Raw genomic sequence first — 23,959 nt, 5'->3', positions numbered from 1 at the left:
TGCCCAGACACTGAGGTCCAGCGCCGAGGGCCTTCTGGCGGTTCCCTCACTGTGAGAAACCAAGTTACAGGGAACCAGGCAGAGGACCTTTTCAGTAGTGGCACCCACCCTGTGGAACACCCTCCCATCAGATGTCAAGGAAATAAACAACTACCTGACTTTTAGAAGACATCTGTTTAGGGAAGTTTTTAATGTTTAATAGGTTATTGTATTTTAGTGTTTTGTTGGAAGCAGCCCAGAGTGGCTGGAGGGACCAAGCCAGATGGGCGGGGTATAAATAATAAATTAGTAGTAGTAGTAGTAGTAGTAGTAGTATCCCGTTAAAAGTAGGTGGAATGATGGATGCTAATATTGCCTTTGGGTAGTACATTCTAGTTTCTATGCACACTTATGCACTCCTCTCTATAATCCATACAAGCAAGCAAGATGCATTGTCAGAGTTCAAGGACAAATTCCAGTCAGGCAAAGGAACTCAAGGAGGGTGCAAAGTAGGAGCCAGGAGCAAGTGCATCTGGGCAATGGGTGTGGCTTAAGGAGAATCCTGAAGGCCAGGCAGAGAAGCTTGGAGAGTGGGGCTCCTGGTTTACAGCAATTTGCTTCCCGCATCCTACTTGCAAGGAGCATCTGGTTATAGAAATTTAGTCCTGCATGCATGTTACATTTTCCTTGAAAGAGAGCTGGGGGCGGGGGGGGGGCTAGAAGAAGCCCCCTTGTTTCTGCCATGTCTGAGAGGTCAACGTCCATCAGTAAAGGGTCCTGTGAGCACAAATCGTAAGAAGAGCTTTTGGGAGCTGTTTCCAATTTCTGCGAAACAGTAAATCCACTTGTTTTTATTTCTCCGTTCTGTAAACATTTCTCTGTCTCACATGGTAACAGCTGTTTACAGAGAGCAGCAGTAACAACATGGGGCAATGGGATTATAGTATTACATCAATACGTCCAAACCATCATAAAACATAAATAAATCAGAAATTAGAAAATCTGAAGATTATTAAATGGGTTGTATTATGAAGCATAGCACTTCTTGCCTCCTGCTGCAGTGAACTCTATCTGTAAATATTTTCTTCAAAAGCACAAAGCAGTCTTTAAAGGCATAAGAATAATGGGAATACACTTTTAATTGTAACAAAAATCAATCCTTTACAGACTAGCATTAGAACAGCTTGTGGGAACAGGGAATAGGTCATAAAGATGCTCTATACAATTTTGTATGGGGTGGAGAAATAATAGAACTTGGGGTCATCCAATGAAACTGATAGCTATACAGTGCTACCTCAGGTTATGTACTTAATTCGTTCCGGAGGTCCGTACTTAACCTGAAACTGTTCTTAACCGGAAGCACCACTTTAGCTAATGGGGCCTCCCACTGCTACGGCGCCGCCAGAGCACGATTTCTGTTCTCATCCTGAAGCAAAGTTCTTAACCTGAAGCACTATTTCTGGGTTAGCGGAGTCTGTAACCTGAAGCATATGTAACCTGAAGCGTATGTAACCCGAGGTACCACTGTAGAAGATTCAGGAGGAAGTATTTCTTCACTAGGGATAGTAGCATCTGTCATAGAAGCACAGAATTATAAAATTGGAAGGGACCCTGAGGGTCATCGAGTTCAGTGTTTTCTAACTTTGGGTATCCAGCTGTTTTCGGACTACAACTCCCATGATCCCTAGCTAGCAAGACCAGTGGTCAGGGATGATGGGAATTGTAGTCTGAAAACAGCTGGAGATCCAAGGTTGGGAAACACTGATAGTCCAACCCCGGCAATGCAGGAATCTCTGTCAATTTCAGTTCTCTCGGTTTCTCATTTCTCCAACCTTCAGTTCAGTTCTCCACATTTCTGCAGCAATTTGTGGGTTATTGTTTTTAAAGAAAATCTTCATGAAAATTCATCAGTTTTAGTGCAAATCAATCCTGTTAAACACATATTTGAAAGCAAGTTCCCCATATATAATGCAGTTTTGTATGTTATTTTCACAAGTATATTCATTTTTATGCACACTAATATATGGAGTTTTGCAAACAAAGACTGGTTTGAGATGTGCATCGCAAAATTTGGATAAGTATAAGTTTATTGTTGTTTCTCATACTGTTTGGGAAAGTGCCAATTCAATATATTTGCTTTAAAATCTGGAGTGAATTAAATTTCTTCACACACCATGTAATACTTTTATGGACCTCACTATCCATGGCTGTTAGTCATAATAGTTACAGAGAACCTCCAGGTTCAGAGTCAACACACTTGTGAATACCAAATGCTATGGAGCAACAATGGAAGTGGGCTGTTGCCCTTGCCAGGTCATGCTTGTGGGCTTACCAGAGACAAATGGTTGACCACTGTAGGGAACAGGATGTTGGTCTAGACCAGCCTTCTTCAGGCTGGTGCCCTCCAAATGTTGCAGGGCTACAAATCCCATCTCCCTTGACAATTATGCAATACTGACTGGGACTGATGGGATTCCAGAGGACCCCATAATGAGGAAGCCTGGTCCTGGTGGGTGGTGGGTGTGTTGCAGCAAGGTGATCCTTCTGTCCCCGTGTTCTTACAACACACAGTTATTTTTAATCTAACTTTAATCTGACACACAAAGAGTTGCTGTTGCTCATTCACAGTGCCGGATTAAACTCTGTGGAGTCCCCTAGACAGTTGAAATCTCAGGGTGAGGGGCCAAGCAAATTATCTTCTTATACTCTCGAATATTCTACTAGGATCTGGAGTTGGTGGGAACTCATAAAAATAAAAATATTATAATAATAATTACACACACAGCACCCATTTGGCTGGGTTTCCCCAGCCTCTCTGGGCGGCTCCCAACAGAATATTAAAAACATGATAAAACATCAAACATTAAAAACTTCCCTAAACAGAGCTGCCTTCAGATGTCTTCTAAAAGTCAGATAGTTGTTTATATCCTTGACATTTGATGGGAGGGCGTTCATAGGGTGGGCACCACTACCAAGAACACCCTCTGCCTGGTTCTCTGCAACCTCACTTCTTGCAGGGAGGGAACTGCCAGAAGACCCCCAGAAGTGGACCTCAGTATCTGGGCTGAATGATGGGATGGAAACGCTCCTTCAGGTATACTGGGCTGAGGCCGTTTAGGGCTTTAAAGGTCAGCACCATCAATGTTGAAGATGTCATTATGCTTGGGTTTAGAAGACACTTTTAAGAACATCATGAATTCCCAGAAAGCAACACACTAACTCACAAAAATCTTCATATCTGGAGGTTTCTCATGAACTAAGAAAGCTTGATTGTGATTTTCTTTCAAAATCAAATTAAGATTGTTGTTGTTGTTTAGTCGTTTAGTCGTGTCCGACTCTTCGTGACCCCATGGACCAGAGCATGCCAGGCACTCCTGTCTTCCACTGCCTCCCGCAGTTTGGTCAGACTCATGTTTGTAGCTTCGAGAACACTATCCAACCATCTTGTCCTCTGTCGTCCCCTTCTTCTTGTGCCCTCCATCTTTCCCAACATCAAGGTCTTTTCCAGGGAGTCTTCTCTTCTCATGAGGTGGTCAAAGTATTGGAGCCTCAGCTTCACGATCTGTCCTTCCAGTGAGCACTCAGGGCTGATTTCCTTAAGAATGGATACGTTTGATCTTCTTGTAGTCCATGGGACTCTCAAGAGTCTCCTCCAGCACCATAATTCAAAAGCATCAATTCTTCGTCGATCAGCCTTCTTTATGGTCCAGCTCTCACTTCCATACATCACTACTGGGAAAACCATGGCTTTAACTATACGGACCTTTGTTGGTAAGGTGATGTCTCTGCTTTTTAAGATGCTGTCTAGATTTGCCATCGCCTTTCTCCCAAGGAGCAGGCGTCTTTTAATTTCGTGACTGCTGTCACCATCTGCAGTGATTATGGAGCCCAAGAAAGTAAAATATCTCACTGCCTCCATTTCTTCCCCTTCTATTTGCCAGGAGGTGATGGGACCAGTGGCCATGATCTTCGTTTTTGTGATGTTGAGCTTCAGACCATATTTTGCGCTCTCCTCTTTCACCCTCATTAAAAGGTTCTTTAATTCCTCCTCACTTTCTGCCATCAAGGTTGTGTCATCTGCATATCTGAGGTTGTTGATATTTCTTCCGGCGATCTTAATTCTGGCTTGGGATTCATCCAGCCCAGCCTTTCGCATGATGAATTCTGCATATAAGTTAAATAAGCAGGGAGACAATGTACAGCCTTGCCGTACTCCTTTTCCAATTTTGAACAATCAGTTGTTCCATATCCAGTTCTAACTGTAGCTTCTTGTCCCACATAGAGATTTCTCATGAGACAGATGAGGTGATCAGGCACTCCCATTTCTTTAAGAACTTGCCATAGTTTGCTGTGGTCGACACAGTCAAAGGCTTTTGCATAGTCAATGAAGCAGAAGTAGCTGTCTTTCTGGAACTCTCTAGCTTTCTCCATAATCCAGCACATGTTTGCAATTTGGTCTCTGGTTCCTCTGCCCCTTCGAAATCCAGCTTGCACTTCTGGGAGTTCTCGGTCCACATACTGCTTAAGCCTGCCTTGTAGAATTTTAAGCATAACCTTGCTAGCGTGTGAAATGAGTGCAATTGTGTGGTAGTTGGAGCATTCTTTGGCACTTCCCTTCTTTGGGATTGGGATGTAGACTGATCTTCTCCAATCCTCTGGCCACTGCTGAGTTTTCCAAACTTGCTGGCATATTGAGTGTAGCAGCTTAACAGCATCATCTTTTAAAATTTTAAATAGTTCAGCTGGAATATCATCAATTCCACTGGCCTTGTTATTAGCAGTGCTTTCTAAGGCCCATTTGACTTCACTCAAATTAAGATTATTTTGACCCATTATCGTGGGGCTCCTTAAAGGTGTGGGGCCCATAGGCCAGTTCCTACTCTGCCAATTTGGTAATCCAGCACTGCTCGTTCAGTGATTGCTTGATCGTGGGACTGCCGTGGGTTGATGAAGAGAAGGATCTGAAATGAACCAGGTGACATGGTTCAGCAGGAGCCTGTTCATCTGTGCGACACAGCCTGCAGGTCTACTGATTGAAGACGTGCCTGTTTTATCTCCATATGCTCTGCTGACATGGACTTTATTATTTCTGACAAGACAAAAGTTTTTGAAGGACATTAATCCTAACTCAATATTTCTCAGGTGTTTTATCCCGTCTGAAAGGCTACCAATCCCCACAGACCCTCATTTGCTTCTTGCCCTTTTGGTCGCGTTCTCTGGGATTGATCAGCATCGCGCTCTTTGCAGAACCTGCCATGGGGCCGATTTGTCATATTTCTCACACAGAGTTCTTTTGGTGGGGGCAAAGTGGATAGACAAATGATTGCCCTCAAGACAGTAATATGATGCACAGCCGGAATTGTTCTTTTGCCTGTTGTACATAGGAGGAGGAGGTTCAGGACTGAACAATTGCATACACAGTGCTCTTCTTACAGACCTAAAGAACAGCCCATCGCTAATGGCTCTTAGGAAGCTCAAGGGCTGACCCATCCGTCGTGAATCCTCCAGGATATGCTACAGTCTAATCTGTCAGCGTTCTTATGACTGCCATTAAAGGTGGTAGATATTCAGGTCCTGTCACATGACAGGGTTCTAACCCCTGAAAGGAGTCTGGACCGTGTCATGTGACTGGAGCCAGACCCATAAATACCACTCACCAAGCAGCACTTTTCCATGTCATGCCTTTATTGCACAAGACGATCCTGTTTCCTCTCTGTAATATCATGTTGTATTTCCCAGTATTCCCTGTAGCCTTTAGGTCAGTACTTAGGAAGCTTGAGAGCCTTGGCGTTTCATAAAATCAAATGGATTTTCTAAAGCTAATGAAAGAGCTAAAGTAAGGCGCCAGATGTCTGGATTTGACCTGGGAAGCACAATAATTATCTGCAGGAAAGCCTTTCTCCTTGATGCTGAATATCCAGTACAGTATATATATATATAACACAGCCTTTGCCAACTTGGGCCACTCCAGATGTTTTGGAGCCACAGTTGCCATAACTGAATGAGGGAACTGTAGCTATGCACCCTAAAAGAAGCATTAGGCCACCCCAAATGCCACTTCCACACCACAAAGGATCTCTCTCTATCTCTCTCTCTTCTCTTCGGCGATCACTCGTAGCCAAGTAAGATTGTCTTCCATAAACACAGTTTTAACAATGAGTCCATAAGTGACTGTGGAGGCCAATTCTGGATCCACATGTCCTTCCACAGTGGGGACACTGGTTTCCGGGCGGGAGTTGATGACAGTATGGATTTGCCAAGCATGCCTTCCTCTTAGCATGTTTCTCCCTTGCGTCCTGAGTTCGAGTGTCCTCTGTGGCATGCCATAGAGTTGAGTCTGGCCCAGTTCTTTCTTTTTCCACTAGGCACTGCCAACTATAGCAACTTCACACAAAACCTCACAATTTCAAATGAAATGTTTATTTAGTTTGTCCTGGGCGTATATAGTCTTGGTGTCTGTCTATCTTGGGAGACAATGGAGGAGTGCACCTTTGGGGGTGAAGTCAAGCTGTTGGAAGGTTGCAGAGCCTGCTGTGGCTGTAGAGACTGATATGGGAGAGACATGCTTTGCTGCAGCTGGGGCAAATGAAGGCATCCAGCTGAGCTGCTGCAAATGCGCTATGGCATTTCTTCTCTCTGCGCTCCTCCCAGTGGTCATTCCTCCTCTGGTCACTGCTATGGATATACAACATGGCTGCCTGTCTCCAGGCACTGTGGTCATCTGCAAGTGATTCCCGCATAGCAAGGTTGATGTTGCCAGCCTTCATGTTATTTTTCCAGACATCTTTGTAACACTACTTGTTTATTTTCAGATGAGCCATCATAATGATCATCCATTTCCTCCTAAAATAGATGTTCACCGTCTGCTGAACTTAAGTCCTGGTTACCACAGTTGGGGAGTTTGCACGTATCCATGCACATGAGCCCATTTTTTAGGCACGCACATTTTGGTAGCTCACACTTCCTTGCGCACTTGCAGGCTGGTAGACAAAGCGCAGCCTCAGATGCTGGCAGACTCTCCAGCCACCCATCTCTGACTTCTGACTTCCAGCCCCTGCCCACAGGACTTGGTGTTCTTGGGTCCTGCTCTAAACACCTTCTCCATATCATGGACTGATAACTTGCACATTGAGCACGTTTAATTAAACATTCCTGCATGGTGGCAATTGGTAGATCTCTACCTTTCCTTTTTTAGCACAGAACAGGTGGTACTTTCGATCCTCAACATTCAGTGCAGAACGTATGGGAGCACAAAGACAGCACAAAGACCTGGAGATACTGAATATAACCAAGAGTATCCACGAGTGTACAAGTTATAAGTTAGTGGAGGAAATGTCTGTAACAACAAACCAGAATACAAATGAAATATTACAGAGAGAAGCCGGGGGTGGGGAGGAGTTAATCACCATGGTCAATAAGAAATGCTATAAAATAAATAAAGATGGCAATGAGGAGGTGCCTTCTCACTATATCCACCTGAAGAAGTAGGTGGATGAGCGCTTCTGCATGCATCCATGCTGTCCAGAAGGCTCTGAAGCAGTTCTGTTCTGATCTGCTGACACAGAAGTTGTTATGTGCCTGGGATTTAGGAACGGAATTTTAGCGTAAGTGCATTTGCCAGTAAAAGGAAGGCAAGTTTCCTAGAAATCTTGGGAAACAAACAAGAAAGCATTTTTTTAATTGGATCCTTGATTATTCGTCTGCGGAGATAATGGGAAAACTATGGACATGTTGACTTTATGTTCCCAAACTTTCTGCTCTTCCAATTCCATTCTTTCAGGATAGCAATTGCTTGTACTGAAGTGAACCTCATAATCCCCATTAGTTCCAGTGGTGAAACAAACAATGCCTTGCTCCACCACAGCTAAGGGACTTTCCAGACAATCAGCCTGTAGTGCAGCAAATTGGGCAGTTGTTGCTCATTTGTCACAGCAGATCTGCACAGTTCCCCCAAGGTTTATGCTTCTGTTGCAGAAGCGTAACTTTTCCAGCGCTCAAACCACAGTGTGGAAGGAAAAGTATTTCCCTCCCTCCATAGTACATCACAAGTACAGTGGTACCTCGGGTTACAGACGCTTCAGGTTACAGATGCTTCAGGTTACAGACTCCGCTAACCCAGAAATAGTACCTCGGGTTAAGAACCTTGCTTCAGGATGAGAACAGAAATCATGTGGCGGTGGCTCGGTGGCAGTGGGAGGCCCCATTAGCTAAAGTGGTGCTTCAGGTTAAGAACAGTTTCAGGTTAAGAACAGACCTCCAGAACGAATTAAGTTCTTAACCCAAGGTACCACTGTATTCTTGCCAGTGCTGTGTGCAGTATGATTATCTGAGCATCATGAACATCTATTGGATCATCATACCTGTGATATGGTTGTTGATGAATGGCGATGTCCATCATGCCTAGATAATTTTTGAATTTTGCATTTAAAAGCTGAGCAGTCTTGCACCTGCACTCACATAAAACAGCCTTAAAACAACACAAACACCAGCAAGGCAACCTCCTCTCTTCCATTCTGAGAACTCTGCCTTTTCATTTCAGTTATTGTAGAATTATAGAATCATGGGGTTGGAAGGGACCCAGGGGTCACCTAGTCCAACCTTCTGCACTTCAGGAACTACAGCTAAAGAATCCCTGGCAGATAGCCATCCAACCTCTTATTTAAAAACCTTTAATTAAGGAGGTTATGCATTTGCTTATATCATTTCTGCTCTACTGCTCCCATCCCAGCTATGTAACACGGCTCACAGTATGAAGAAAAAACCAGGACCATCAAAAAGAAAAAGAAAAATTGTCCACAGCTCTAAAGCAGTATAATTCAAAATCCCTTTAGAATGAAAACAAAAAAATGAACTGGACAATTTATTATTCATTCTGATTTGCTCTCTGCCGGTTTTATGTGCCCTCTCTGGGTTTCTCTGGATTGCACACAGGATTGCACACAATTTTCCATTGTTTTGTTTTTATTTTAAGTGGTAGACACAATCCCCTGAAGCAACGCTACTCCCACACTACCCATTAGGTAAGGGCTGAATGGCATATTACTGGCTTTGAATCAGGACTTAAGGGGCTATTCCACAAAGGCTAAAACATGTTAGCCTTTGCTTAGGCTCTGCATTATATTTGTCTGGCAAGAGGAGCAGAGTTGCTTGGCACATTAAGGATGTAAGATGAGCCTGCTGGACCAGGGCAGTAGCACAAATAGACCAGCATCCTGTTCTCACAGTGGCCAACCCGATGAATCTGATGGGAGTTGCAGACCCAAAATTCTGAAAGGTACCAGGTTGGCAAAAGCTGATTTAAATTGGGAGCAGATATAGTCAGGTGTTTTTTTTTAAAAAAAGTGCTTCCCACAAGTAAGGGCAGAGAGCAAAAAAGAGGGTGAGAAGGTCACATATTCATACCCTTATATTTCTTCATTTATTTGATTTGTATCCCACTTTTCCTCCAGGGACCTCAATGTGGTTTTTGCCTCGGCTTCACAGCCGAGTAGGAATTTGTACCCTGGTATCCCAGGTCCAAGTTCAGTACTCTAACCACTACACCATACCCATCAACTGCCCCAGAAAAACCGGGGCATCCGTTTTTTGTTGTAGGACAATGGTGCAAAATGGCCACTGCTATCCCACACAATTTAAGGTTGCACTTTTTCGGGCATAGCACCCAAAAACAAACATTTTGGGGCAATGTGCCCCCAAAAGGTGCTTTTGGGGGAGTTATGATCTTGCACGGGTCACATGACTTACACAGAAGTGCGGGCCCAGAAGATAACATGCAAATAAATATTTTGCAGTTTAGTTTTTCAGGTTTTAATGTTGTTTCTTTGTCTTGTGTTATTTATTTGTTTTGAATACTATATACATATATCAGCAACCTCGTACCCAGTGGCTCAGAAATGCTACAAAAGAATGAAAGATCAGTGCATTTTGGATTTTAATGGTTAAAATCATAGAATCATTGAGTTGGAAGGGACCCCCAACGTCATCTATTCCAACTCCCTGCAAAGCAGGAATCATGGCTAAAGAATCACTGATGGATACAAGAATGCATTATATTAGGGGAAACTTGCATTGTGAAATTATGTACATGAGGGAAAGTTGCATACCAAAATGTTACGTTAGTAAAATTCGTCATGAAATGCTGATGAATTTTCGTGAGGGCTTTAGAAAAAGAAGGAAAGAAATTGCAAACCAGCATGGAAAGCTGGAGAGCCAAACATAAGAGTGGGAAAAGGAGAAATTGAGAGAAAGCAAACTTGACAGATTTGCCCATCCCTTCGCTCTGCGCATGTTACCCCCATTCCAGTTTACATTTGTCAACCATAATTTATGCCCCTGCATAATTCATTGCTTAAAATAAATATTGAAGCCCAAGAGGAAAGCTCTGTGCAGGATTTGTAACGTTAAAACAGAAACGCACCCCCCAAAAAAAAGTGCCAAGTAAATGGAAGTTGTGGTTAACTTCAGTTCCAGTCTTATTAGCATTCTCTGGGAGTACTGTAAAACAGACTTAGCATTTAAAAAAATGGGGGGGGGGGATATTTTACTAGCCTCTATTGTGTCTGTTGAACTGCTGCTCTGTCTTTAGTACAATCTCCCGCAATCGAAATCTTCTATTAAAACCACCTGCAGGGCTTTGTCAGCTGAGGCGAAGGCTGTCAAATAATGGGCCTGCTTAAGCCAATACAAGTCATTAGGACGGAGGTGAATTAGAGATCTTGACGTTGCCAATAGGAGCTATCTATGATCAATTGATACCTTCCTCTGATAAAGTGGGGCTCCGCAGAAGACACCCGCTCCCCCCCCCACGGTCCCCCCCCCGATTCATCCACCTAGGCCTCTAGCCCTGGATCCAATTAGGAGTGAGGAATACCAGGCCCGGGTTTGTGCTGAAAGGCCATCAGTAGGCCTATCCATTAATAACTCTCCAGTGCGCTGTACATTGTAATTGTCAGGCTGCAATTTACAGTAATCCTCCGATGCAGGGGGGGGGGGGAGAGAAGAAGAAGAAGGGGGGGTTGACTTAAAGAGCTGCAGCTGATTTGAAATTCATACAACCAGTTGAAAGAGAGAAAAACAAGATGCACGGGTTAAAAGGCCAGAGCGTGCAAGTGTGTGCGTTGAGTGACAGACATTTTAGTACTAGCAAGGGACCATATTTTAAAAGGTCACTGAAAACTTTTGGCTTGGGCCCTCTGACAAACAATGAACTTTCCATATATTTATTTGCCATCTCTTTGTTTTTACAGCAAGCAGAATAAATGAGTTAAATGACGTTGCGGGGGCCTGCACATTGTCAGCACAGGTTATAAGTCATTATTAAACTCCATCAAATCAGACCCAACCCGGTCTAGGCAACGAGACTAAAAGTTATTTGCATTCCTTCTGTCATAAAAAATCATATCCCCTTACCCCGAGACTTTCGTTTCTTTATTAAATGCAGCCACAAGAGTATTTCAGGTCTGGCAACGTGAGCTCAGGAAACCTTACTCTGTATAACTCAGTGTAACAGCTTAGAACCGATTCCACTAAAATGTCCCAGTTGAGTGTATCTGGGCACTCAATCAAGAAACACATATTACTTTTAAATAAGATTAGCCTTTCTATTTTGCTGCTTAAGTTAAAACTTTTCATGTCATTCTCTGGCTTTGTGTAAACCCCAAACCTTCCTTTCTGGGTTTTTTTTTGGGGGGGGGGATACGTCGCACAAAATTAAAAACCTGAGGCTAAAGGTGTCTGAGCAAACGTCACCTAATGGCAGGGCCGGCTAGTCGGTGACGAGCAAGTGCTATTAAAGAAGATGGATTTCCCTTGTGCTTCCCTGGGTTTGTAATTATGCTGGAGCGGTTAAGTGCCTTTTCCTTCCAATGGCAAAAGCAGCATCTCTGAGTCAAGGACTTAAATGACCTCTCCTCTTGCCCTTTCACCTTCTCCCAAATCCCAAGTCAATACCTGCAATCCCCTCCACGGTCCTTTCATACCTTGCCATTGGGCTAGAGAACACATGGCCCACTGGAGATTATTGGACTCCAACTCCCATTAGCTTTGGGCAGTGTTGCCAATAGCCAGGGATGATGAGAGTTGAAGTTCAGCATCATCTTGGAGTGCCACAACTTCCCCACCCGTCCTATAAAGTAAGCCCTGGATGAACCCAATACAGTGGTATCTCTAGTTACAAATTTAATTTGTTCCGGAGGTCCGTTCTTAAGCTGAAACTGTTCTTAACTAGAGGTGTGCTTTTGCTAATCGGGCCTCTTGCTGCCGCTGCGCTGCCAGCACATAATTTTCGTTCTCATCCTGGGGCAAAGTTCTCAACTCAGGGTAACTCTTCCAGGATAGCAGAGTTTGTAACCAGAAACGTTTGTAACCTAAGGCATTTGTAACTCGAGGTACCACTGTATGAGGCTCCCCCTGCTTGTTGCATACATACCTGCCAACTGCAAGATGTTTAGGAATGCCCTCCTGTATTTTCCCCAATTTGAGATCTGGTGATAAGGTCTATGTATGCCGTTGTTCTTTTGTGCTTTATTTGCAATGCCAAAATTGGCTTCTGGGTGGTTTGCAAGTTTAAAAACCAATAACATAAGCATTGAAGTATAAAAATCCTCATTAACATACCCAATAAAACAGTTTTACCAAAACATTAAAAGGTAAAGGTAAAGGGACCCCTGACCATTAGGTCCAGTCATGGCCGACTCTGGGGTTGCGGCGCTCATCTCGCTTTATTGGCCGAGGGAGCCGGCGTACAGCTTCCGGGTCATGTGGACAGCAGGACTAAGCCGCTTCTGGCGAACCAGAGCAGCGCACGGAAATGCCATTTACCTTCTCACCAGAGCGGTACCTATTTATCTACTTGCACTTTGATGTGCTTTCAAACTGATAGGTTGGCAGGAGCTGGGACAGAGCAACGGGAGCTCACCCCATCGCAGTGATTTGAACTGCTGACCTTCTGATCAGCCAGCCCTAGACTCTGTGGTTTAACCCACAGTGCCACCCGCATCCCAGCATCCATGATTACACTTCCATATTTCACAGGTGAAAACAGACACACCTTGGTGATGCCTTTAAGTCTCCTAGAATTATAGAATCACTGAATTATAGGGTTGAAAGGGAACCCAGGTGTCATCCAATGCTGGAATCACAGCTAAAGAACTTCTGACAAATGGCCTTCCAACCTCTGTTCAAAAACCTCTAATGCAGTAGAGTCTACCACCTTCTAAGGCAGAGTTTCCCAAACTTGGGTCTCCAGCAGTTGTCGGACTACAACTGCCACTATCCCTAGCTAGCAGGACCAGTGACGATGGGAACTGTAGTCCAAAACCAGCTGGAGAAGCAAGTCTGGGAAACCCTCTTCTAAGGTATTCCTTTCCCCTCTCAAACACCTGTTACTGTCAGAAAGTTCTTCCTAATGCAGAGCTTTCCAAACTGTGAGTCGCACATGTAGGTGTGTCAGCTGGAGGGTGCAGGTGTGTCGTGTGAATGCTGCCTGCAATTCTCCTGAGGCTGGAGTGGAGTTTGTTGAACCTCGTTTGCTAGTAAAAACTGAATTACTGTGTTGCAAAATGATGCATGTCTAAAAAGCATGTCACCAACATGAAAAGTTTGGAAAGCTCTAGCCTAATGTATAGTCTCATTCTGAGGATCGCTGGCCAAGCCCTCCAGGCACACCAAACACTTTGATGAAGACTGTATTCCAGTTGCTATATGCTAGGGTTGCCATATGTCTAGAATTTCTTGGAATACTGCAGTTGGAAGCAGTGTCCGGGCAGAAAGAAAATCCTGACATGTGGCGATTTTGCCCAAAAAGCTCAACAAGTTTGGCCAAAAAAATTAAAAATATATGGCAACCCTACTATATGCTGTATTCATTCACTCCAAAGTAGCCTGCACCACACCACTTGAAAAAGACTAAAAGGTAAAGGTAAAGGTACCCCTGCCCGTACGGGTCAGTCTTGACAGACTCTAGGGTTGTGTGTTCATCTCACTCTATAGGCCGGGAGCCAGTGCTGTCCGGAGACACTTCCGGGTCACGTGGTCAGCATGATGAAGCTGCTCCGGCAAACCGGCATCAGAGCAGCACATGGAACGCCGTTTACCTTCCCGCTAGAAAGCGGTACCTATTTATCTACTTGCACTTAATTGTGTTTTCGAACTGCTAGGTGGGCAGGAGCTGGGACTGAACGACGGGAGCTCACCCCGCCGCGGGGATTCGAACCGCTGGCCATGCGATCGGCAAGTCCTAGGCGCTGAGGTTTTACCCACAGCGCCACCCGCGTCCCTTGAAAAAGACTAGGGAATGCTATAATAGACATATATAATTGTCCTCTAATATGTCAACTCTAGTTTTAAATAAACCTCAACACACAAGGCCAGCCCAGGACATTTTGGGGCTGGAGGCAAAGGAAAAGATGGCCTCCCATACACTGTTCCAACTGGGCATGGGGCAGGGGGGGCGGGGTTTCCAAAGTTGATGGGCATTGCTATGAAAATGGTGTACATGTGCCGCTTCTTGTGATCAGTTATGTAGGGCAGGGCTTACTCACTCCCACCACAATATTTTATTCAAGTTGGCACTTCTGCAGGAAAATACTTGAGTGGTCCCTCTTAACAGGTTGTGGGGCCGAACCTGAGGGCAGCAGACTGGCTGTGTGGCCTAAATAGCTCTGTCCTCCAACAGGAGCAGCTTTCAGGAGGAACAGCCAGGGCTACCAACTCTGATCACCACACTCCTTGATATTTGATGTCTGAGGCAGCTACCTCAACCTGCCTAATGGTTTTCACCTGCCAATGGAAGGAAGTCAACTGTCTTGGGAGCTCCCACTCCCTGAGGCAGCAGCTTCACCCTGCCTAATGGCACATAGGAAACTGTTTTGCTGGTCTGACTATTTGCCATTTAGCTGCCTCGCCAGCTTGCTGGTTTTCAGATCCTTATAACTAGAGGTGCTCCGACCCCGAGCTGTGGTCTTTTCACGGGGCCATTTCATTACTGAGTGAAATGATTCTAGCCTGAACGCACTGTTGCTAAAAGTGGTTTGGGATAGGAGGCAAGACTGTATGTGAAAAAAGAATCATATATATGCTATTAAATCAACAAAACTCCATTCATCATAGGTGATGAATTCTGACTTTGTGAATTTTGAATAGGCAGTTGCAACTCCATTGAGTTACTGCAGAGATTGGTTATGAAGAGTGTTTATGAATTGCTTTTACAGTTCTTTCTCACACAAAAAGTAGTTTTATGACAGCTTATGGCAAGAATTGATGTTGGATTCATGCAGCATGATTAGACCTTAAAATATTTTCACTGGGATTTGTTCACTAACGGTATATAATGAACCTTAATGTAATGAATTAGAAGGCTGTGTGGAGAAATTCTGCAGAAGTCTTATTCTCTCTCTCCTCCAATCTCCCCCGGCTTTTAAACTTGCAGTTTCTATTTTAAAGCAGCAAATCTCAGGTCGGCATTTTACAACCATGGCCCCAGCCCCCAGATGCTCTCACACCATAAAAAGCTGTGCACGTGTTGCTGGGCAGGAGAATCTCTCGTGCTGAATAAATAGATGTCAAGTCAACTTTGACAGAGGAGTGAGGAAGGAACAGAGAACAGTGGTTCTGCCCCTCAAGCACGTGATTAGACCTCACAAAGCTAGATTTGATCACACACAATTTTGCTTCTAGGGCCACAATCTGGGGATCCATTTGTGGAAATCTTTGTCTCACTATGAATACAAAAGAAAGTTCTTCACACAGTGCATAGCTAAAATTGGATAGCTTTGAAAGATTAGAGAAATTCAGGGAAAATAAGGCTGCTCTGGTCCATGGGGTTATGAAGAGTCGGACATGACTAAACAACAACAAGGCTATCAAAAACTACTAGCCATGCGAGCTACGTTCCATCTCCAGGGTCGGAGCTGCTGGAAATCACGTCAGTAAGATTAGCTCACTGATGGCATTTTCCTCTTATTCTCGCTATTATCTACTGGGTAAGAGCCCATTAATTTAACGTGCAGTTTTGGAAAGAGCAGTAAGGCAACCTTGATCACTCAGCTACTAGCTCTTCACTTCCACACTACTAATGCTCAAGTGCAATGAAGACAGTTGGAGTGCTGTTGTTTTCAAAGTATATGACTCCATAAGATCTGAGTGTCAAGTTACGATTCCAAATACATTTTGTGAATATTTGAAAATAGATATCCCCCCTCCCAAACTGGTTTCAAACCAAGAAATGCAGTCACTTATATGATATCCTAGTCACTGTTGTGGGTTTTCATACAATTACAACTTTTTTGCCCTGAAATTGTAGTGATAGGACCAACTTCACCCCATTCAGCCATGATTTGGAAATAACTGGATGACCTCAGCACAGGCATTAGCTGTCAGTCTAACCAATCTCTCAAGTGTGTTGTGCAGATAAAATGGAGGAGGCAGAGAATTATGTACACTGCCCCAGGCTATTTGAAGGGCAAGGTAAAACGTGATCAATATTCATGTTAATACTAACACTTCTACATTTACATGCATTACATAAGGCTTTAAGGAAAACAGTAAACACAAAAATGAACAGACCATAACTTTATTGGAGATATATTCAGCTACAATTATTACAAAAAAATCTATTAAAGGTAATTGTGATCCATAAGGTGCAGACTGCAAATTTCTGCAGCATGATTACAGTATGAATGAATTACATTTTATGTCCCTTAGACAGCTGCAGCATGTGATGGGAAATATTTTATTGTCCATCAAATTATGTTATTCATTCTACTTGATTTTAACCATCTTTACAGTCAAACTATTTACAATAAAAAAAGCCTGCAATTTTCAATGCTTGTTCAACTTCTGTTTCTCTAGATAACTTGCTGCTGTAGTAAAACTGAGTGCATCAATCATATCAATTTAAACAGTCTGTGGTTATCCAAATTAAACATATGCAAGTGGGGAAGCTATAAAAGGACTTAGGAAATAAAAGTGATAGATTAATGTTGAGTTACTCTTGCATGAAGTTGCAATTAACGGTTTTGGGCTGGATCAAAACTAAGATAGTTGAACTTAAGTTCCACTGAAAGCAATGTATCAAGCTAGTCATAAGTCTCACTGATATCTATGGGAACTAAGTTCAACTCGCTTAGTCTAGATCCAACCCTTTGTATTCTACCTGACTTTATGGATATCTGTTATCAGACTTCTGCTGGTGAAAATGTAGGTTTCAGTTACATTTCATGGTTGTAAAGTCTTAAGGATTTAAAGACACAGTCTTATAAATATTAACACATCTTCGCTTCACTGAAAGTGAAAATATTTGCCATTAATAGTGTAGCGTTGCCCTAGGTTCACTCTCTTTAATTACTCACACACAACTAATTCCATTACATTCAATGAGGAAGGTAGAACAGCGCATGGCTCAAATATTGTCAAATAACTTTTTTTTTCAGTTAGAAAAGGCTGTGACTATGGGGACTGCCAGTTTATGCCACTTGCAGATGTGGCCTTACCCCTTACAGGACTTCTCACAGTTCAATCTGGTTAAAAATTCTGCCCTCTGGGCTTGACTAGATGATACCTACAGATAGATCCCTTCATATTCAAAATGAATGTATGCATGTTCAGTGAATTTACAGCAAGGCAGGGCAAGGGAAGGGGAGCTCGAAAAAGTGAATTTTAAATATTAACCGTTTCACAAGACAGTTAAAGGATGGCAAAAAGAGACACTGCTAGGACCCCGAGAGTCCCTGGGCAGTGTTCTGCTTGTGCAGTGTGGATCTCACGCCTCCTTTTTGCAGCCCTTTGCATCCACTGAAAAGATAGGGGAGGGACTGGGGCTGGTGGCCAGCCAAATGCCAATGGTCAAAGATAATGGGAATTGTAACCCAGCAACATCCAAAGGTCATAGGCTCCCCATGTCTGGGTTAATGGATCTCCAGAAGGAAATGGGACAAGGTGTGGGTAGCTGCATCTGGGAGAGAAGACTCATTGGAAATTGGAGAACACCCCCTCCCTTCCCACTTGCAGAAGCACCTTCCAGTCATGCAAGGGGCTCTCTGGATCCTAGACCAAAGTCTTTCTTCCTTAAAATATAGAAAAAGTTACAGACAAAAAACCAACAAATAGCCTATTTCAGTTGTGCAATTTAAGTGACACATTGCAGGTATTCTAATCATCTTTTTTCAAATTCAGTAAATCAAAGCAGCAGCAAGGCCCAAACCACATTAATTCCTCTAATTAAGTATCTTTCTCTTTGAAATGAGGTAAAGCACGGTACCAAGTGCAATGCTTATTTGTGCTACATGAACAGAGCAGCACAAAACAAAGCCATAACAAAAATAAAAATGCAGCATAGTTAGGAGGACTGTTTTAAGTATACAGTGTAACAGAACACACAAACACACACACAAATCCAAAATTAGGTTCATGCCAATTAACCCCTCTGCTGTCTACATGAGGGGTCTGTGTGATACATTGTGAAGACAGGCTTGCAACAGTCCATTTCCTCTCATGCTTGTAGCATGTCAAGGGATTTCGATCCCAACCTTCAAAGGGTGAGATTTAGGTCTAAATAGCATACATTTTCCAATACTCCAACTGTACTAAAAGGGGGAGGTGGGTAAAGCAGTTGCACAGCATGGAAACTAGTGTATTTTTGCATTCTAACAGCATTATGTAATATTTGAATTAAATCATACAGCAAAAAGGTTGTTGCATTAAACACGCACACACACAAACAGCAGCAGGACCTACATTTACCATTGGCCCCTACTCAATATTTTCAGTTTCAGTTCATTAGCTTTCTTCAACAGGGAGGCATTGAATACTTCTGATTAGAGAGTGTAATTATTCCTATTGCCATCAGGCTACACTCTTAACCTTTGAAATTATCCAAGTATGAAACATTTATGTGAAGCATTTGCTATCTTTCAGTCTCATGAGATTGGTTTTGATTTTACATATGGCATTTCACAAAAAGAAAAGAAAAACCAAAGCTTATATATTTGATTGGGGTAATACATGCCCTTTTTTTGAATTACAGAAACTTGCAAGTTTTTAAATGCTGATCTGGGCATCAGCAAAGAAAACTATCAACATTAATAGCTATTATTTACTAGAGCTGCAAAATCCTTGCTGTGGGCTGCAATTGTAGATTTAACAGGGTTTATTCATAAACTACCTATGCATGAATAGAATTTAGATGATAATCCTCAATCCACTTACCACTGAAAAGTCTTGTTAAACTCTGTTTGTAAGAATACTTTTACAGCACCTCAGATTAGTGGTTTGAGGACTACAGCTTTACCTAAACGTTGTAACAAATGTCACAATACAAAGCTAAATTTTGGGAATACTATGCATGTGGGCATTTTCACAGACATTTTCACAGCAGCTGCTCATACTGAAGCTGAAAAGGGCCCACTGGAATCAGCTGGAATCACCTGAAAGGTGTTTCTCTGTGCCATCCTGGACCCAGGTAGGTTAGTGCTGCCTAGAAGTGAAAGGCAGGAATATCAATAGGTTCACAGGAAGTTTTAACCTCTGCGTTCCTGTGAGCAGTCTCCAGGTACAGTTTTGCCAAGCTAAGATGCAGAGACAGACAGAAGACCACACATACCACATGCAGACAGGCTGAACTCAGTTAAACATCTGTGTGTGTGCATATAATCACTCCCCCAAAGTTTGATCTGTAGGCAGCCATTCATGGAAAAAGCAGGATGTGGCCCTGGATGCCAGCAAGGAGAAACACCCTTCAGGTGAGCTTAACAGACCCTTCTCCTGTACTGGCATACTGGACCCAGATGGGATGTTTGAAAGCTGACCAACATCAATAGGGTTATTGGTGGCTGCCTAGGGTGGAGGAAGCACACTTTGTAAGACTCATCTTCCAAAGGACACTTCAGCTGAAGCAAATAGGTCTACCTTATAATGACAAATGACCCCGTGGCTCCCTGGCATACCTCCTAAAGAGGTGTGTTGGTTGAAAAATGCTGCTGGGGCGAGCAGTTGTGGTGGGCAACTTTAGGAAGTCACAAGCCAGGGAAATGCCAGCCTTAATCTGCTTTGCCCGGGTTGAGAGCAGAAAAGATAACAAGGAATCTTTTTATGTTTGAGTCCTAGAGATGTAGCGCTTTAAGGCATCTTAGGGAGTGCCACATCTTCTCAGTGGGGTGGAGTGGGAAGCTGCAGAAAGTAGGCAGAATGACCTCTTCGTATCAGTGGAAGGTCAAGTTGGCTTTTTGGGATGAAGAAGGGATCCACATGTCTGGGAAGGTGCACCAATGTTTGGCCAATGAAGCCACTAGTTTTGTCAATATAGAGACTTGAGTGTCTTGTAAGGCTCCAGAAAATACTTGGGATGCCCAACATTTGGACACAGTGGACCTGCTTCCCATAACTTTGCCCAACACTGCTTTTGATTCATTCATATGGAGACTTGAGTCCAAATCAGGGTAGTCATGACATACAAGGGCAGGCCGCAGTGGCACAAGCAGAGCAGGCGCAGACCCAGGCCCTGGCTGTTGTGCAACAGGTGCTGCAGTAGGCTGCTGCTGAATAGGTTAAATTGGGGGGGGGGGGGAGTTTGCAATAACAAAAATTGCATGTTGTTAGTTCATTGTAGCTGCATGAATAGGGAAAATTATTTGACTCAATAGCTAGGGAGTTTAATCAGAGAGGGAAAACCTGGGAAAATCAACAGTGGGAGGGGGCAGTGGTAGAATCCATTGCAGAAGATATATTTTTTCGAATAAAAATGATTTTAACAACAATCAAACCTCTCTCACACACGGACAACACAAGTTGTAAGAGAAAAATAAAGCTATCTGAGGTAGCCATGGTGAGCTAAAAAGCAGGATGCTGAACTCTGACTAGGACTTGGGCAGATGAGAATATCCCCCATGGAACACAAAAAGCAATCAGTGAAAAATACAAACAGATCAAAGCATGCAAGAAGAAAGGAAATTAGAAGGATCCTGGCCAAGTACACAGTACAAAAAGAGCAAGTAAAGAAATAAGCAGGTGAAAGTAGAAAATGCAAGCCTGAAGCAGAGGAGAAATCAGAAACCTTCCTAAGCTGCTGCTCTCGAGGAACGTATTTGAAGACCGATTCCAGGAACAGTTAAAACATCCTGTGACTCTAACGACATTCCCGTCTTCAAGCTCTAGGCAGCACTAACCTACCTGGATCCAGTGTGCCAGCATGGAAGAACGGTCATTTTCCAAACTGAAAATGAGGCTTGCTTCCTCATCCAGGGAGGTGGGGGTAGGGGTGGGGTGTCTGCAGCAAAAAACAAAGAAACTTTTGAGCCATGTGTATAGTTCATCCTTGCACATGAGCTTGTCTTTTAATCCTTCCATGACATTTTACTTGCTCACTGTGACTGAAGTCACACAAAAATCTTTCATTTCACTTCCATCGTTAGAAAGATTTGTTAAACTATATTCTGTATTTCAGAAAAAGTTTAATGTCTTCTGCCACTAAGGTACAATCCTTCTCTTTTAGAAAGGTAAGCCAGATGTTTTCCCCTCTAAATTTTGAATGCACATGTGTGAGGAAGGGGGGTGTCTTTAACACAGAACACAGTATTATCTGTAATTTAACACATAAAACAGCATCAAGAGCAGACCACTGTGCTGGAAAACATTAAAAAAAACTTGCTCAGCTCTCTCAAACTTCAAGCATAATTAATGGGGTAAAATTGCAGCAAACCTCTATTGATATTGGTGGGAGTGCAAGACGACCCACAGCTTTTTAAACAAGGTAAAATTAAGAGGTATTATAGTTACAGTGCAAAAATTAAAATTTCAAGCATAATACATACACATAGCACCAAAAACAAACAAAAATGCATGCAAAAGGGAAAAAAGACACAAAAAGAACAAAGAAGAACTGAGGTATTTAAGTGAAGGGTGCCTACAAATATCTAAAGAAACTTAGGCATAGCCTAAAAAGTATGCTTTCATATCAACTGAAACAACAATAATGAGCTAGTTATTCTAAGGTAAAGGACCTAAATCACAGATGTATCAAAAGTATGGCAATTTCTCTCACACAACAACTTCCATGGCATTTAACAGCACAGCTTTGGTAGGTGAAATATGCATGCAATTCTGAAAAGTACAGTAAGAAATTTACGTGGAAATTGCTCTTAAAGGTGTAAAGGTGCTCCGTTTGTTAAATATGTATCCAATATAAAATCTGCAGCATATTTTAGGTGCGATATGTCAAAAGTTCTTTTTAAAGCAACAGTTTGCACTGTGCAGTTAGCTATTATTACAAAGTTCCAATACTGGAAGCAATGCCTGCAATCCACCAGGAAAATCTCTTGCACAAGTCCCTTGAAGGGAAAGGAGGTTCCACAAGAGTGATGGACTGTGCTCAGTCTCGGTTTCTGTAACAATGGAAATCAGCGAGAGACTTTTCTGTTTGCAATAACAAAGATCTGTACTAACCATTTCCTCTGAATTGTTAAAAAATAACCTCACTACATATATATGAGTACGATTTCTATTACAGTCCTGTAATAAGTTAGGTCACAGCTAAACTAACATGTTGTACTGTAAATATGGAGCTTCATCATTGTAAAATGCGTTCTAAAAATGAAGGGAATGTAATACAGTTTGCTCCAAGGAGTTCAGAAATGAAAGGTTGCATTAGTGAGGGCTTATGTACTTTTAAGGCAAGAACCTTTTGATGCAAGACTATGCGGCATCAGTTTTAAAATCTATCTGATGCCAGACATTTCAATTTAAACCTGTCCCTAACAAACAAGTGCAATAATGATTGGGAATGCCATCTTAATGCAAAGATGGCATGGAAAGAACAAGGACAATACTGGCACACTTAATCCTTACACCAAATCATCCGGTGCAGTTTATAAACTGCTTCGTGACTGGCACTAGTGCACAGATTTGAGGAATTTCAAGATTACTATATATATATACATATATATATATAAATCTAGGAACTGCAATAGGCATAAGCTCCCTGGCCTTTAAACACTAAGCAAAGCTGTACTGACAAAGTAAACCAAAGATACCTGACAACAATTATTTTGAACACTTGCTAAATGTCATCATTAAAGCACTCTTGTGATTAAACAAAGCAGAAGTGAGGAAAGAAGACAAGATTGTGTTTGCGCAAAAAAACCCTATAACTACATTTCGTTCCAAAATTATGTGTACATGTTAAATGTTGTTAGCTATTTGTTATCAAACTTTAAATGCTGTCTTCAGTTTGTTCCTCTCAACATATATCTTTTAAATTTCTCTATTGAGTGTGTGGTTGTTGTTGTTGTTTTTAAGAGGTGTCTCAGCTATTTGGAACCTGAGGTTGATTTGCTTTGAGGCTTCGTAGAGCTCTTCTTGCTGCAGCAGATTTGGCGATCCGATAGCTTCTTCCAACACCTTTGAACTTTCCCTTTCCTACAACTTCCACAGTTACTCTGACCTTTCCATCATAGGTTCTTTCCGCAGGACTGCGTGAGTGGAGGGGGAAGCAGGAAAAAACAGAAATAAACACATATGCCAATTAAAACAAAGATACTCAAAGTGGAATCAATTCCGGAAGAATAACCATGTTAATCTGAAACAGTGTACGGTCCCGTGAAACACAATTTATTGCAACATGAGCTTTTGTAGAAGCAACAGCCTACTGCAGGGATGCACGAAGTATAAAGACATTATGTACATATACACACATGCATCCAGTGGGAGGAAACAAAAGCCCTTCAAATGGAAGCAAAAGTGTAGTTGGAAGTTCTCAGTTTTGAGATTTCTTTTCCAGAATACTATGTCATTAAAATTATTACAAGTTCTACTAGCAGACACACTTCTAACTGCGCAGCAGAACACCCCCTCCTTCTCCCCTCCAGTCCCTAAATCTGCTCCAAAGGACTGGAGGAAACCCTAGAACATATTAAAGGGGTGTACAGCAAGAGGAGAAGGTCCACTGTTAGGGGAAAAAAAAAAGCTTGTGCCAGCAGAGCTGTTTAGCTAG

The 23,959-nt window shown here is 42.7% G+C and overlaps 1 protein-coding gene across 2 annotated transcripts in view; it reads right to left on the bottom strand.

The window, feature by feature from the left end:
- Positions 1 to 16,533: 16,533 nt before the first annotated feature.
- The window catches only part of DICER1 (dicer 1, ribonuclease III), a 52,760-nt gene continuing 45,334 nt past the window's right edge, over positions 16,534 to 23,959 (bottom strand). For both annotated transcript variants that reach the window (XM_081908565.1, XM_081908566.1), the window contains one exon: positions 16,534 to 23,438. In XM_081908565.1, coding sequence (XP_081764691.1) covers positions 23,273 to 23,438 — 166 coding nt within the window. In that variant the 3' untranslated portion in view covers positions 16,534 to 23,272. The remainder of the gene's footprint in view (positions 23,439 to 23,959) is intronic.

This window comes from Podarcis melisellensis (genome assembly GCF_964234715.1).
Source record: "Podarcis melisellensis genome assembly, chromosome: 1".
Lineage (NCBI taxonomy): Eukaryota > Metazoa > Chordata > Lepidosauria > Squamata > Lacertidae > Podarcis > Podarcis melisellensis.
Note: the sequence above shows the minus strand (reverse complement) of the source record. Positions and strands in the feature narration are given on the sequence as shown.